The sequence below is a fragment of the Nerophis lumbriciformis genome, linkage group LG05 (assembly GCF_033978685.3).
Source record: "Nerophis lumbriciformis linkage group LG05, RoL_Nlum_v2.1, whole genome shotgun sequence".
NCBI classification, from domain to species: domain Eukaryota; kingdom Metazoa; phylum Chordata; class Actinopteri; order Syngnathiformes; family Syngnathidae; genus Nerophis; species Nerophis lumbriciformis.
Genome location: NC_084552.2, coordinates 38,878,067 through 38,895,456, shown reverse-complemented (window position 1 = coordinate 38,895,456; position 17,390 = coordinate 38,878,067). Strand labels below are relative to the sequence as shown.

General features: G+C 39.8%; 1 protein-coding gene across 1 annotated transcript in view; it reads left to right on the top strand.

Annotated features, from left to right (window-relative positions):
* Nucleotides 1-2,162: 2,162 nt before the first annotated feature.
* Nucleotides 2,163-17,390, top strand: part of gigyf1a (GRB10 interacting GYF protein 1a) — a 29,442-nt gene continuing 14,214 nt past the window's right edge. Inside the window, exons 1-12 of the mRNA XM_061960389.2 lie at nt 2,163-2,454; nt 5,034-5,665; nt 5,751-5,814; nt 14,461-14,590; nt 14,718-14,813; nt 14,927-15,044; nt 15,339-15,447; nt 15,706-15,899; nt 16,079-16,308; nt 16,412-16,559; nt 16,663-16,848; nt 17,130-17,287. Coding sequence (XP_061816373.1) covers nt 5,780-5,814; nt 14,461-14,590; nt 14,718-14,813; nt 14,927-15,044; nt 15,339-15,447; nt 15,706-15,899; nt 16,079-16,308; nt 16,412-16,559; nt 16,663-16,848; nt 17,130-17,287 — 1,404 coding nt within the window. The 5' untranslated portion in view covers nt 2,163-2,454; nt 5,034-5,665; nt 5,751-5,779. The remainder of the gene's footprint in view (nt 2,455-5,033; nt 5,666-5,750; nt 5,815-14,460; nt 14,591-14,717; nt 14,814-14,926; nt 15,045-15,338; nt 15,448-15,705; nt 15,900-16,078; nt 16,309-16,411; nt 16,560-16,662; nt 16,849-17,129; nt 17,288-17,390) is intronic.

Below are 17,390 nucleotides of genomic sequence, written 5' to 3'. Positions count from 1 at the left end.
TTGTAGAATAACACACCATAAAAACAACCAAGAGACAAGTTTTTTCAATTTACAGTAATATGCTGTAAAAGTGACCGTCAATGTTACTGTAAAACCGATTGTCGTTTTTACAGTGTACAATTTGATGGATAACTTGCTTTGAAATCATAAGTCAAGCAGATATTTAAAAAAATATATATATTTTAACGTAAAATAAAATGTTTGGAAAGTATGTTAATATGTGTTGCAATATTGGGTAATATTATAGTTTAAAGGGTATGCGATTACATGAAGTACATTTTTTTCTTTCTGTCAAAATATGTTTCTCCAAAAAAATACATTGATTGGTTGCAAAAAAGACATTGCCCTCTTTTGTCTAAGCGCTGCTACTACAACAATATTTGCACCTTGTCCAGTTCAGTCATTAAATCTGCTTAAGCAATAAAGTTAAAGTACCACTGATAGTCACACACACACTAGGTGTGGCGAAATTACCCTCTGCATTTGACCCATATGCTGCTCACTGCTCCCCTCACCTTCCAGGGGGTGGAACAATACTGTCGATTGCTATTGTGTATTTTGAATATTTTGCCTATTGAATCCATATTGGCTGAGGTGATTTTAGGTTTTCCAGGTGCATGCGGGTGCTACCAATCATGCAGGTTGCAGTTTAATGTTGTTAAAGTGTAAAAAATGCACATTGTGTGGTCCAAAACAAGAGGGGAAAACTATAAATATTTGCATTTTTGGATTGTAAAACTATTTGCAAATGATTGATAATTGAATTTAAGTTTGAACAATCAAGCCAAGATGAGTGCCAAAAATCTGCCATTTTCTGTCAGGCGTTCACACTGTCATGCCTTTCTGATGCTTTATGTCTGTGGCAGGACTGTTGAAGGCCCCACACAAGGTCTCCTGCAACAGTTGCTGTCCAGTTCAGATGCATTTTCATTTTATTTCCAAAGATCCTGAGGCGTATATGATAACAATAGTAAAGTGGTATAAAGTCAGACTTTGATTATTTGTTATTGCTGATGTTTCTCCTTTCTGCATGTCGATGCTTTGCTTACAAAATGCACATACCTAAGATTTTGTTCATTGATTTAGGTAAATAAGCGTGTGCATTTACGTGCTTGTTAGCGATGGGGGGATCGATCCATATCCATAGCATGGATTCCAAAGATACTTAAGCGAGAGATAAGGATATTTGGCAACTCTTCAGTTTATTTTTGTTTACATCTGTGTTTTTGTGTAGTTCATATTAATAAAGTAATTGATGTATTCTATTGTTTGTACACTCAGGGAATATGTTGTCAAACACATGGTGGCACTATCAATCAATCAATGTTTATTTATATAGCCCTAAATCACAAGTGTCTCAAAGGGCTGCACAAGCCACAAAGACATCCTCGGTTCAGATCCCACATCAGGACAAGGAAAAACTCAACCCAGTGGGATGACAATGAGAAACCTTGGAGAGGACCGCAGATGTGGGTGACACCCCCCGGTGCAATGGGCGTCGAGTGGATCTAGCATAATATTGTGAAAGTCCAGTCTATAGTGGGGCCAGCAGGGGACCATCCCGAGCGGAGACAGGTCAGCAGCGCAGAGATGTCCCCAACCGATGCACAGGCGAGCGGTCTACCCCGGTCCCAACTCTGGACAGCCCCCCCCCCCAAAAAGCAGAAAAGAAAAGAAACGGCAGATCAACTGGTCTAAAAGGGGGGTCTATTTAAAGGCTAGACTAGTATACAAATGAGTTTTAAGATGGGACTTAAATGCTTCTACTGAGTTAGCATCTCTACCTGTTACTGGTGGGGAATTCCAGAGTACTGGAGCCCGAATAGAAAACGCTCTATAGCCTGCAGACTTTTTTGGGGCTCTGGGAATCACTAATAGCTACAGTTTGTTTTGTTGACTTATTTATGCACTATTGACTTTTTAGTATATATAATAAAATTGAATATTTGTATAAATGTTGTCTTGGATTCATACATCATTCATGTTTATTAAGAATATAATCATAATAAATCAAAATCACAAAAACATTCAATGACAATACACAAAATCGAATCGGCAATGCTGACCTCTGTATTTGCTTGGTATCGGTTCGATACCAGCATGTTCAGCGCTGTATTGCCCAGCAGTTGTGTGTCCCAGCATTGGCTTGACAGTGTGAGCAGAGTCACGTGGTATGAGGGGGGGACGGCGGCCATGTTTTCCTAAACACAAACAACAAGAGGACCAGCGACTAGCAGGCAGCAGTAGACACTTACACGCACGCACACGCACACACATACACACGAAGATCACGCAGTGGCGACCATTGGAGGCGACCAAGAACAAAAAACCAGGCGCATCGAGCACGGAAGCGCGGCTTTCCGTCGAATGAATAACGTTTCCGGTGTTCAGAGAGACCAAATTGCACGCAGAGGATCGGCGGTCGATAGCCGGGTGGTTGATAAACAAGTGAAGGTAAGCCATGGTTCCTCTTTGCAAGCTAGCTGCTTAGCTAAACATTAGCTAACGTCCTGTACGCTTTGGTGAGCTCAAGGAGTCAACGGGCGAGCATGAATGACAATCCCCGGCGTGTTAATCTGTCTAGTTGTAGCCATGCTTGTTTGCGCTAGCGGACTTTGCATTGGAACAACAGCCGAGTGGCGGTGGAGCAGGCCGGGGAGTGTGAGTCTGATACTCCGCCCCCCCTCCGCCATCATAGCTCGTGTCATTTGAACCTTCGAAGGCTGAGGCCTTCAGCGCATACCTAGCACTAGCTTTAGGTATGCTACCACCATTTATTTATACTTATTTTAATATGGTTTGTTGCCTACGCTAATGTTACAATTTTACCCAATCTAAAATGACAATTAGTGTTAGAAACGCTAACCATGGTGATTGCATCGTACCCTTATGGTAACCGAGGTGTGTGCGATTGCTAACGATGTATTTGTTCAAATGAGCCCACATTTAAAATCAGTTTAATTATGTACATTTACGGCATTTGAAGTAAATAGTTATGTTTCATTCCTTTGTGTTTACTACGTTTTCAATACTTAAGTTGCCCCACTGAACGAGCATTGTGTTGTACAGTACAGTACTTCATTAGGCCCACCTGCCCAATGTATAACCCCTATTTTATAAACCATCGTTTATAAAATATATCATACTGCTAAAATGTGATATCTTAAATATTATGCTAGTCATGTAGAACTAAACTGCATCACATGCTCGGTATTGACTATTTTGACCTCAAATACGATAACGTTGATACATATGCAAAAGTGCAATATATTTATCTGTTCAATAATCTGTTTATCTGCACCTTACTGCTCTTTTATCCTGCACTACAACGAGCTAATGCAACGAAATTTCGTTCTTATCTGTACTATAAAGTTCAAATTTGAATGACAATAAAAGGAAGTCTAAGTCTAATAAGTTTTAACTGTAATGCAGTGTTGCAAAACTACAACTAAAATGCAGTTCAATTGTCCTCTTGAGTGTTACAACAATCTTCACAGTCATCCCAGTTATAAAAAAAATACCATACCAAAATGCATGTAGTAAACATTATCAAAAACATTTTTGTATAAATCGTGTTCTTTTAACTTTGGAATAAGTGTAATTAACCAGTGTTGTGGCTATTTAAAAAAAATATTTATATATATTTTATTGCTATGCATTTCCCCCCCAGGGAAATGCACTCATTAGAAAAAGATAACCGTGGGTTTCTTTTATAATTTAAATCAACATATTTATGATTAGAATGCCACCGAGTTGGTTTTATTTGCAACTGTGGCAGACTGCAAGCATCACTTACAGTGCATTGGAAAAGTATTCACAGTGCTTCACTTTTTACAGCCTTATTTCATATTACAATACATTCATTCTGGTTCTCAAAATTCTACACACAATGTTCCATAATGTGAAAAGTTTTTGTTTTGTTTAATTTGCAAATTAATTAAAATTTAAGAAAAAAAATCTCATTTACATACGTATTTACAGCCTTTTCTTAATACTGTGTTGATGCACCTTTGGCAGCAATTAGAGCTTCAAGTCTTTTTGAATACGATGCCACAACCTTGGTGCACCTATCTTTGGGCAGTTTCATCATTCCTCTTTGCATCACTTCTCAAGCTCCATTGGGTTTGATGGGAAGTGTTGGTTTTCATCAAGGTGACTAGTCCCCCATTTCCTGCTGCTAAAGCATCCCCACATCATGATGCTGCCACCACCATGCTTCACTGTAGGGATGGTATTATATTGGCCTGGTGATGAGCGGTGCCTGATTTCTTCCAAACATGATGTCTGACATTCCAAACATGATGCCTGACATTAACGCCAAAAATACAATTTTTGTCGAATCAGGCAAGATCTTTTTGTTTCTCGTGTTCTGAGAGTCTTTCAGGTGCAATTTGTCAATCTTTTACAAAGGAATCTGTTCCGTCTGGCCACCCTACCATACAGGCCTGATTGGTGGATTGCTGCAGAGATGTTTGTCCTTCTGTAAGATTCTCCTCTCTCCACTCTGGTCTCCCAATGGTCACTCTGACAGAGTAACCATTGGGTTCTTGGTGATCTGTCTGACTAGACTAAGAAGAATGCAGCAATGTACAGAGACATCCTGGTTGAAAACCAACACTTCCCATCCAATTTGATGGACCTTGAGAGGTGCTGCAAAGAGGAATGATCAGAGAAGAATGGGTGAAACTGCCCAAAGATAGGTGTTCCAAGCTTGTGGCATCAAGACTTGAGGCTGTAACTGTTGCGAAAGGTGCATTAACAAAGTTCTGAGCAAAGGCTGTGAATACTCAGTACATACTACAAAATTTTTGTTTTTTATTTAAATAAATTTGCTAAATAAAAAATGGGGTGCTGTTTGTAGAATATTGAAGACAAAAAATAATCAATTCCATTTTGGTGTAAGGCTGTAACATTACAAAATGTGGTAAAAGTGAAGCGCTGTGAATACTTTTCGGATACACTGTATGGATTATATTGCTCTCTCGAACTTGTGCATTCATCTTAGTGGTGTCTCATGTGCTTATTTGTTCTAGTGGCGCGGAGGACAGGAAGTCGAGGAATTACCTGGAGAGTTTCCGCCTGTCCACCTTTAAGTCGGAGTGATCTCGAAAGGCGCCGGGGGGAAGGAAAGGAGGGGGATTTTCGGTGAAGAGGAGTGCAGGTCGCGTTTGCTCCCGGCAGCTGTTCCAGCAGCCTGTTTTTTTTTTTTCTCATGAGACTTCAAATGTCCCTGCGTTCCTTTTTTTAACGGACTGTTTCATGTTACAACCGTAAATGTGAGATCTAACTGCTGTAAAAAAAAACACAACAAAAGGAGAGAGGAGATATTACTAGCAAGTGTTTTTTTGGTATTATTTTGAGTATTTCCAAGGTTCTTTATGTTTTTCAATGTTTTACAAACTTAATTGGCTCTGAGTAGCAGCAGCTTCCATTCTCCAATCTGTTGTCAAAGCCCTTCCATACTTACAGAACTGATAACCTGGTATCCCTCAAGCACCTACAACTGGCAGCTATTCTTGTGGATGTGTGTTTTTTTTGGGGTGGGGGGGCACCCTGTGATCACAGTCTAAGCACCACTCGGCCTTCTTCACCCAAGCCTAACTAAACCCAACCAGCTCTAGCCTGGTCCAGCCCAGTCCAGCCTGCTCCGATATCTTTGGACAGGGTAAGCTTGTAGAACATACACAACTTTTTTGTAGACTCTATATCAAAGACAGTCCTCTGACAAAGACAATGCGTTTGCTTCCCAGATACTCAGTTCTGTGCGGACGTGAGGAATATGACTGCTGAGACTCTCAACTTCGGCCCAGAATGGTGAGTGATGGCACAGTTATAGACCTCTGCAAACTATCAGTGGGCATAATTGTGTAGAATTGATTGTTTTTCGTCCAGAATGCAAGATTGTTTTGTGTAATCTGTAAAGAAACTATGCCACAAAATGGGGCTGGACGATTATGGAAGAAAATAAATCACAATTATTTTGATGGGTATTGTAATCACAATTACACGATTATTCATTCATTTTAAAACATTAGTTTTTATTGTACCACAAAAACTGAACTTTAAATATAGTTTAAAAAACAACCTACATATAAATTAGTAATGAATAAACCACAACAAGTAAAATATTAATAGCAATACCAATACATATTAATAAAAATAGCAATATTAGGCAATTCAACAAATTAGTTTTTTCTGTTTTAATTGTTTTTAAATCAGTTTTTTACCCTCTATACCAATTTGACCATCATAGTGTGCTTTTTGTGTAGAATAACATTTAATAATGTTTTTTTAATTAAATGCAAAAATCCTCTCATTTATTGGTGTAATAAATACATCTTTGGACAATTTTGACCAGTATTTAAGGTCAAAACATTTTAATTTTGTAAATGTAACAATAAGTGCTTTAAGTACATTATGCTTGTGTAATACTTTTTTGAACTCTTTAGTCTGTTAGCACAGTCAGACCGGATGTGGCACACCGAGCTATTATTGTGAAGGGAGGAAGTGCGCTGTGCTGTTCTGAGCTTGACAAGTAATGGGCAACTCACTTGAGGTTGTTAAAAAAAATGAGTGCCTCTCTAGTTAAAACCACTGTTTGTACATTGATGTTACATCGATGATTTCGTTCACAACAACACAAGCAGATGAGATGTGTTGTGGGTGTATGGATTGTTCTAGCTAGCTTTAGCTTCGTAATTTAGTCGCTGTTTCAAGTGGCCATCTCAACATTGATTGTTTAGTTCAGGAGCGCGCGGTTGAGTGTGTCAGGGATAAATGAGCACCACCGAACACAAATGTACCTTATTTTCACAATGACAAAACTTCACTCACATTTTTGTCAATTTCCCTGATTTCATTTTGCATTTATCAGCGGATTCCGTTTAAACGGCCAATTATGTGACTTCGTCCGCAGTTATGTAAACGCAGAAATCATGTGACTTACTTTTTTGTTGAGTTTAGTTATTATTTATTAGGCATTCTAGCGATGTGTCAAATAAAAAACAACAACCTTGGTGAGACCCCAAACTTCTCGTAGACATGCTCTTTTTTTACTCATTCGCTCCTCATCTGTTTCACCGTCACATGCTCCGGAATTTGCATGCATGTTGTGCGGCCCATTAATCTTTTTTTTTTCTTCGATTATATTCTCATAATCGTGAGAAGCCATAATTGAAATCGAAATTAAAATGTGATTAAAGGCCCTGTGATGAACTGGCGACTTGTCCAGGGTGTACCCCGCCTTCCGCCCGAATGCAGCTGAGATAGGCTCCAGCACCCCCCGCTACCCCAAAAGGGACAAGCGAAAGAAAATGGATGGATGAAGTGAAGTGAAGTGAATTATATTTATATAGCGCTTTTCTCGAGTGACTCAAAGAGCTTTTACATAGTGAAACCCAATATCTAAGTTACATTTAAACCAGTGTGGGTGGCACTGGGAGCAGGTGGGTAAAGTGTCTTGCCCAAGGACACAACGGCAGTGACTAGGATGGCGGAAGCGGGGATCGAACCTGGAACCCTCAAGTTGCTGGCACGGCCACTCTACCAACCGAGCTATACCGCCCCAATGTCAATGTCAAGCCCTACTACAATAGTGTTTTGTTGTTTTGTAGAGTTTTTTTGCGCAGCATTTAGTCCACATCTAGGCATTAGAGTTGCCGTTTCCTCTTCCCTTCCTGCTCGCCAGTGAATGTTTATGTAGCGATTAATGGGAGGTGTAGCCTCCTGATTGGTAGCACTCCATTTCTAACAGGCTGAGACCGCTCTGAGCATTCCTGGTGTAAAGCCAGATTGGGAAGAATATTTCTCTCGACCCATCTGCAGCTGCTCGCCTCTTTCTGTTTGTCCCTGCTCCTGTACTTTCTTAAAAAGGTGCTATGATTATCATTGCGTTTGGATTTAGAAGCCATTCTGTTAAATGCAGGGTATCCCTAAATGTTGAAGCTTTCTAAAAAAACAATCTGCCCCTCATGTTAAAGTAGCTAAATGTTATCCAATTAGTTAGTACCTTAAGAGGCAGGTACTGTGGGCTTTTTTTTTTGCTACTTTTGTTTTAAGACTCCCATTTAACCGCTGACTTAGCATTCTGGGGTTTTAGACTAAGATGCCCTAAAAAAAGTCATACCCAAAGTAAATGCAAACCATTTAAATTGGAAGCATGGCTTTTTGGCTCTCTTGAAAGCTAACAAGCTGAATTTGTCTCCCCAAGCAGTCAGAATATGTCTAAGTGGTTCTGGCACAAAGGGATAGGAGTTTGAATACACTGAAAATATAGTATTTTTTTCTCATAATGAGTCAGTACACAATCCCATTTTAAATGTGCCAATGATGCCACAAACCTTGGTATTTTAACATGAGTTTTTTTGTAAAGTTAAATAAATCCTTGCCAACTGAATAATATGGGGAAAATATGTGTATCCTGGAATGGTGTATAATCAATTTAATGTCAGTGAAATAAGATTCCCAATGACGGATAACACGCCTTGGTATGCCAATGGGGCGGTAAAACGACAAGGGGTTAGATTTAATACAATTTGTTTTGAATCTTTTGAATATAGTGGGGTATAGTGACCAATCAGAAATGCTTTCATAAACTCAAGCCTGAGTGGTATGGCCTGAAAATAAAATCTCAGATTTTTTCACAAAAAATTGATATGATTTTTTCAATTTTTTTCTTCTTCATACTTTTTAAAGAAACTAATGTATATAAATGAGAGAGATAGTTCAACACAAGTTTTGGTTATATTTGATCAAAAGCTAGTTGTTTGAAATTACACTGTATACACTGCATCTTAGTCTTTGCAACATTCTAAGTTGTGTAATGTTGTTCATTTTAGACCAGATATAAATTGTACTTTTTATGCAATACTTTTCAAAGAACTAAATTAGGAGTTTCATCTGGAGGGCAATACTTCTGTCTTGAATAGAATACTTCGGGAAACAAAAATATGAAGCATTGTACATAGCATACAAATTAATAAACTACAATAAATCAATAAAGATACCAGGAATCATTAAATAGTATTAAAAATCAACTATATCAATAAAGTACAAACTTAACACTTCTGTCTTGAATAGAATAGTTCTGTATAGGGCTGGGCGATATGGCCTTTTTTTAATATCGTGATATTTTAAGGCCATATCGCGATACACGATATATATCTCGATATTTTGCCTTAGCCTTGAATGAACACTTGATGCATATAATCACAGCAGTATGATGTTTCTATATGTCTACATTAAAACATTCTTCTTCATACTGCATTCATATATGCTACTTTAAAACTTTCATGCAGAGAAGGAAATCACAACTAAAAAAATCAATATTTTTTTCATACGGTGTTGATCTGAAAATGTTTGCCTCTGCATTTTGATGGTGTGGACGTGTGGCACCGAACAGAGATGTTGAAACTGACATGCGGAGTAAGCACTCTTCATTCTCTAGCTAGTGTGTGTGTGTGACAATCATTGGTACTTTAACTATAACTTTAACAGGTGTCTTTTCAAATGATGCTACATATTAGCAGCAATGCTACTTTTTATAGCAACGCTTTCGCCCCACACCTGACAAATTACGGTTGTCTGTTTGACATATTCCCACTCGAAGCCAAACCACCGCCAGACGATGGACCCCCTGCTGTTTTTTGGGGGAATTAATTCTTCCTTTATTTGTTACCAGATTCGCACCTTCTTTCTCTCGTATTACCGCTAGCATCACAGCTAACGTTACCCATGCTGCTACCTCTCTGCTAAGCGAGGGCGTATACGTATGTGACGTATGACGTGACAGTATGTGACGTGTATAGAAGCTGCGCTTGCTGTCTGTGAGAAGGAGAGACAGGAAATAGCGAGGAGAACCTGTAGTATAATGTCCGCAGGTAAAAGCAACTGCGTGAGAACGCATACTCGAATATCACGATATAGTCATTTTCTATATCGCACAGAGACAAACCCGCGATATATCGCGCATATCGATATATCGCCCAGCCCTAGTTCTGTATCTAAAAATGTAGTATTGTTAATTTTATGAAAGTAAATAATTAGGTAAAACATTGAGATGGCTATAAAGTTTTAGTTAGTGGAAAAAAACGCAGACTTTTACATGAAGTTTCGTGAGATTCTTGTTAGTGTGTACTGATGTTAAAGACAATGTACACTTCATTGCATATGCACTAGTATATCACTATATTGATGATTAAATGTTATAAATCCAGAGTTTTGCAGCAGCACATGTGTGTACAAGCTGTCCGGTTTGGATGTGCAGAGCAGAACGACTGCTTTAGTGATCACTCTGTGCATTGTTCTCCTTTCTCATCATACATGGTACCTTGTGTAAATGAATCCACCGCAGAAAGCTGTTTTTTTGGTGGAGTTTGTTGTTGTTACGGTCTTGTTCTCCTCCTCAAGAGTTGCATTTTCCCACTCGGCTCGATGCTGTTTCAGATACTGGAATACGTTTGTTGTGCTACTGCTTTTTTTAAAGGAAACTTTGCAGCGTTCACTCATTTGTTGCACGACTGTTGCTGTAAATCTACCGATCCATCATAAAATATAAATCCATCACTTTTCTTTTCTTTTCTTCGGTACAAACGTCTCGTTCTCGTTACCACTAGCATTACCCATGTTTTGCTCGGCTTGTGGATCTCCGTTAAGGAAGTAAGGGGGCGGGCGAGGGCCACGGAAGCTCATGGGGGCTAAAAGTATGCCCGAGCAAGAGGAGAAAAACATAGATTTTTATTATTTTTTTAACCGTCTGCAACAAAAAACTTACATTTATTGATAAAATCGATATATCGCCCAGGCATACTACTACATAAGCTATGTGCATTTATAGGGTCTTTTTTTTTGCCTCACAATAATTATGAAAGACAAAATAACTGATTTATTTTTTTAATGCAGTCTAACTCGTAAATAAAAGTCAGCTTACAATGAAGCTAATGGGAGGAGGTCCTCTATTCCGGCCATAAAACCCAATAAATAACCATCCAAAAAACAACAACAATATTCCATTTACATTTCGCGACTTGAATATCAACAAAGTATTAGTGATATTGTTATTATAAGCGTTAACGCAGACAAACTATTTTTACCAGCGCTGTAATTTCTAGCTAGTGTGGCTGTGTTGACATCATTGGCTGGTAAGTTGCTTTTTCTTGCATCACATAATTTCAGTAAATTTTAAAGTGCTACAGTACAAACCAATATATACAGTACAAGGATAAAAGTTTAGCTATTAAAACAGATACAACACTGAGACTAAACACTGTCAGTAAAGCATAAGAAACACAAGACAGGTGAAATAGTGAGTTTTCTAACAGTGTATCTATTTGTTTTATTTATGTTTTTAAAAAAGCCTTTGGAGCACATTCCACAATACCACAATAATAAAGTAATTGTGATAATTTTGGTCACAATAACCATGATATGAAATTCTCATATCATTACTCCCTTACTGTATTGTTACACATATCATTAAAATGTGTTTTCTATACCTGCAAGAAAAAAAAGACACACATACACCTTTCACCTTTGCAACGGTAGACACCAAGACACGCTGTAAACCCTGTGGCTTGATTTTCTCCGATACAAATACAACAACTTAAAGTGCCATCTGCAGGCTAATCATTGGGACATCTACACAACAGTAAGGAAGCCTAAACTAATGTTTCCAAATGACGAATATTGTACTGAAATACTGTTACTATTAAAGACGGTAGAGAAGGAGCAAGACTGCTTACTCTACCATTACTTTTGTAGTACACCATAGGCAAGATTGCCAGCCTATCTAATAAAAAAGGCGCGCGTGCGTCAATCACACACATTCTACATCTATAACACTGGTTGCTGTATTTAAAAGGGGCAGTGGCCAGGGTGCTGAATGTGCACACTCAGTGTAGTTATACACAATATAAAATAAATCTTGTTTGTTTCTTCATGTGACCATAAATATTTAATAAATGTGCTTTCAAGACAAATTCAAAGATGCGTTGTCCGTTATACTTTATATTTCAGTCGACAAATTTTACTGTAATTTCAGTCGACTAAAATGTTGAGGAATGTAGTCGACTATAACTAAATAAAATTAGATGACTGAAATATGACATAAGCACATTTTCGTCAAGATTATGACTAAAACTAAATCAAAAACTACTGTCAATATAACACTGGCCCGGTGTGCATTGTATTGCACAGGAAGTGCGGCACAAAATGAATGAATGAAGTGTTCTTACACCGAAACATGGTTCGCACACAGTGGCGTATTTAATGCGATCTTAAGGTTCCTAAACCGAAAGATTCACAAAGAGAGGGGTTTGATAACTGAGGTTCCACTGTACATGCATACAAATCTATTAGGGAGGGAGTAATGAAGATATCAGATCGATATTGGCAGATATGCTGTACAACGTAGCACGTGTTGCTACACAAAAACATGTTATCCAGTAACCCGTAACTAAAGAATACCAGCTTGACGTGTGGTCGTCTAAAAGATTTGTGGCGCTTTGTGTTATATGATCTATAGCCAATTGAATATGTTGAAATTGTAATAAATGTTAAATTTGAATTTAGTTTGACATGTAGTTATTTTAATATTTATATTTGAAATGATGAGAGGCTGCGATGTATCCCAGCCTCCCCCAGTCCTAGGTTTACAGGGAGCGCAATTGTTGCACAGCCATGCTTCATGCAGCACATCTACTGTATTATCATTACATTTACATTCTGCAATCTTTAATAACTGGCACCCCCTAATAGTGGTTGGAGAAACACTGCCCTATATGTAAAGCATGTCACTGAATGAATTGCTACCGAGCAGACTATTTTTTCTGTGCACATATATCTTTACCCACTTTGCTCTGCCTTTTTTTCTTCCGCCCTACACCCACCTTCACGGCTCTCTGAGGTACATATGGTTTAGATGTGGGGTTGTGAGTCAGTAACACTCGTCTTAGAGGCAAGTGAATGGAGCCATTGTTCAGCTCCAGGCCTTGAGAGCTGGCCCCCCTCGTAACAGCCTTTTTCTCTCTATGAAACGGTCAAATTGGAAAGCTAATAAATAATGAGGCTGAGTGTATGGGGGATGATGCTTGATTCCTCACAGAATATAAAGTAGGGATGTCCAACATCTGCTTTTTATTTATCAATATCTAACCACTATCGTCAAACACTTAGTTTGACATCTACCCATATCATCATATGCAGCAGCTTTTCCATGAGTTCCCTCAAACTAAAGTAACGTTTTTTTCAAATGTTTAAACAAAATAGTCATTAAAATCATGACCAATAGTCAACTCAACATGTTCCACAACTATCAACAAGTAAGACAGGTTAGTATTTTGAATAAACTGGGGTCTCATCTGTCCATTTTAACTGGGGATAGCCGAATAGTTTTTCAGTACAAATGAGCATTTATTTTGTTTCGTGTTACAGAGTGATTCTTGCTGATGTGATATTCGATTAGAAAACATGTATTTAATTATTATTATTTACATTTTCAAATTTAAACAAAGAGGCCTTTGTCCCATCTCGCATAACCAGCACTTTACAGTCATTTGAAATCCAAAAGACAACTTGGAAATAATTCCACACTGAATGCGGATATACTATGGCAAGTAGTTGCTCTGTGGCGCATAGCACAGTTCAATATGATAAGCTCATATTGTTTTCTGGGGGATTTAATATGGATGAGATCCGATATCACATTCTTATGCAATATCATGGGACATAACGGTTAATAGATATCCCAATGATAAATACTAATTTTTCAAAAATCCTGAATCCAGACAGGGATTTGGATCACACCAAAAATGTTGTAATTTGTTCCTTATCCAATTTCTGACATTTTCTGAGAGTTTCTTCAAAATCTGCCCATAACCTTTTAAGCTATTTTGCAAACTAATTCCTGGCCGCAAGAGTGTTCACTCTTTGCAACGGTTTCAGTATCTGGTCACGTTGGTTCTATAGCAAAACATTTTTTTAAATGGTATAAACACTCTTGTCAGTTATACACACACTTTATCTGTGGGTGAAAAAGAGGTGGCGAGCACACAGAAATTCTGCCTTGTAATGTAAATGTAAATAATTCGAACAACCCCCAAAATCTTATTTTACCCCATGTTGCTGACCTACTTACTGACAGACAAACCCCAGCGAAGGTAATAATGTTTTTTGCTAGGTGGATGCTATTTGATTTTTTTGTGTAGTTGTGAACTATACACTGTAGCACAGTAACTGTTACACAATAGCCCCTTTCTTTGTACACCATGCACCTGGCTATTTATAAGTGATATTCTTTGCAGTATAGGAGAATTAGGCTGTTTCTCAAAGTGCAAATACTACACCACAACATGGCATGACTGTCAGTCGGTGCAAAAAGGGTCTTAGTGGTTACATTTTCGTCTCTGCACAGTGTATTGGTTTCATTAAAAATATATTTTTTACTAACTGCCTGTCGTTCTCCAGGCTCCGTGCACTGTCCAGTGGGGGGAGTGTGACCTCCCCTCCTCCTTCGCCCGCCATGCCAAAGTACAAGCTAGCCGAGTACCGCTACGGCCGAGAGGAGATGTTAGCACTTTATATCAAAGACAACAAGGTTGGTAGAAGCACGCAAGGCTCAAATAATCTTTTTCCTTCCGTGGAATGCTCCGTAGTGATTACATTGTAAGCAGTTTTGCTTTTCAATGCTTGGTGTTCCCTGAAGGCCTTTTTGTTGTTGTTAGGTCCCAGAGGACATGCAGGATAAGGAGTTTGCTGCTATTCTGCAAGATGAGCCCATGCAGCCGCTGGCACTGGTGCCTCTCACTGAGGAGGAGCAGGTCGGCCTCAAACACAAACCGCTGTCCTCGGCCCTGAAGTGGGCCTTTTCCGTTGGCTGACATTCCTCACATTCCTCCCTCTTGTGCTCTTTTACCCATTCTCCTCTTCGCAGAGGAACTTCTCCATGTCTGTGAACAGCGTGGCCGTACTAAGGCTAATGGGAAAGGGGATGGGCGGGCCTCCCCCGGCTGGAGTAAACCGAGGACGTGGTGCCCCCAGAGTCGGCAGAGGTGAGATTACGCTTTTGAAGAATAAAGAGCAAGCACTTTGTCCACCTCGGTGTACCGGTAAGTAATATACGCGTCCATGCATTTAAGGTCATGAAGAAAAGCTGCCTAACGCGTTGAACTGTAACTACAATTGCTGTATGCAAGCTGTCCAGGAAAACTAAAACAATTCAAGCCAACTACAAAATGTTTATTTCCTCTTTTCTACACCATCTTAGTATAGCACACTTCCTCTTGGTCTCCCTTTGTCCTGCCACACTTGCCTGAGTGTGTGTGTGTGTGTTTATATGTGAGCAGGGCGAGGCCGCGGTGAAAGTGGATTCTACCAAAGAAGTATTGAAGATGTAGAAGTGGGATTTGGTCGCAGCTCCCGAGAGATACATCGAAGCCAGAGCTGGGACGATCGGTAAGGAAGTAGGCGCACACTCCTGCAATGATTATTTGTTAAAAAAATATGCAGTGTGACCCCTCAGTCCAAAACGAACAATTGTTTAGAGATGTATTTTTAACTTTAGCCATATACCTGAGAATACTAGGTAATAATAGAGGATTTTTTTGTGGACAAAGTTTTTTATTTCATTTGTTGGTCCACAGACAGTTGCCGACATAAACAATATCGACTTAAACAGGTTCAACGATACAATGTTGCTCTTATGAATTTTAGGGGTGAGCGTCGGTTTGAGAAGCCACTCCGACGGGAGGTGGGGCGTCCAGGCTTTGAGGAGGGCCCTGCGGCCACTGGGAGGAAGGAGTACACAAGGGCTGACAGTGATAACTGGCGCACCCTTCGGGAGGAGCAAGAAGCCGAGGAGGGGGAACCAGGAACCAATTGGAGACTGACTGGACCCCGCAGGGACGGTATGATAAACACAAACATTTCATAATATTAATAATGGATTAAATGTATATAACGCTTTTCTATCAACGAGATACTCAAAACGCTTGTCTATTTCTAGTTGTCTTTCCTCCTGTATGATGTAATTTATTAAAACTATAGATTTACAGACAGACGGATAAACTATATCTGTCTGTGTTAGATGGTGGTCCACGCTCAGCAGGCTGGCGGGACCACGTCGGTCCAGGTGAGAGTCGTCGGCGCAAGTTTGACTTCGACTTCCGGGATTCAGAGGGGCATGGGAGTGGACGCCGGCGTGCCGGCAGTGAGGGGCTGGAGGACGACAGGGACGGCCTGCCTGAGTGGTGTACTGACGAGGAGGATGGAGAGATGGGAACTTTTGACTCTTCTGGAGCGTTCATGCCTATGAAGGTAAGTGTCATATACACACTTAATGTAAGGTATTTGTACATTTAAGATGTCCACAACAATAAGCAATACATTTTCTGCATATCCTCTCATTGTCTTGTCCTAGAAGGGTGGTAAGGATGCTCTCTTGGAGGAGGATTTTGAGTTTAAGGGGATTGAGGAGGAGGAGGAAGAGGAGGAGGAGGAAGCGGAAGAGGGCCAGATTATTGCTGATATTGAGAGGAACTCTGCTGCTGATGAAGACAAAGACAAAGGTAAGACACTTTTTTTAGGTGGTCTTTTTAGCTGCACCTTGTTCCTTAAAGTTAAATTCAATCCTACCAATCTGTCCGTCATCCTTCTCCCATCACTTTACAGAAAGCAAAGATTCCACCTCAGCTGTGATTGACAGGGAAGGAAAACCAGCGTCACCATCTTCCTCCCCTCCCACCCTTGGTGCCCCTCCATCCCTGGAGCTCCAGCCCAGCAACACTGTCCCAGCAGTGGATAACCTTCAGCTGAGCAACAGCCACCCTTTAAAAGACAGCAGCACACCAAGCAAAGGTAGGCAGCTAGCTCTGTGTTAGCATAGATAAACACGACTTGTGATTTTGTACATGCAGCCCAGCTCATCAGGTTTAAGGGGAGTCTTAAGTGAAGACATTCTCATGTTGATATTTTGGATGGATATACAATCGGTTTAGCCACGGATATTTAATATCTTGTTTACTAAAACAGCTGCTCCCACTGTGTAACATTCAGTAAGTGCTGCTCTGTGCCTTGCAGCTAACAGTAAACTTGCAGTAAAGAAAATAGAAAAATAAAACTTACTGATTTTGTTTCAGATGTGGCTCTAGTGAGTGGATCCAAAACCAAGGTGAGCTCCAACACTGCCACCTCCTCAACTCTGCCTCCACCTCCCCCTTCTTCTGCTGCTCCCCTTCTCCCTCCATCCGGGGGAGGAGACACTGAGGATGATGAGGGCATGAAACACCTGCAGCAGGTATGCTTTGTTAGCCTCTAGCACAGCAAGCTTCAGGAATAGCTAAATGAGCAATACTGATAATTGGTCAGCAGACAAAAATCTATCCTGTCTAGGTAATTAC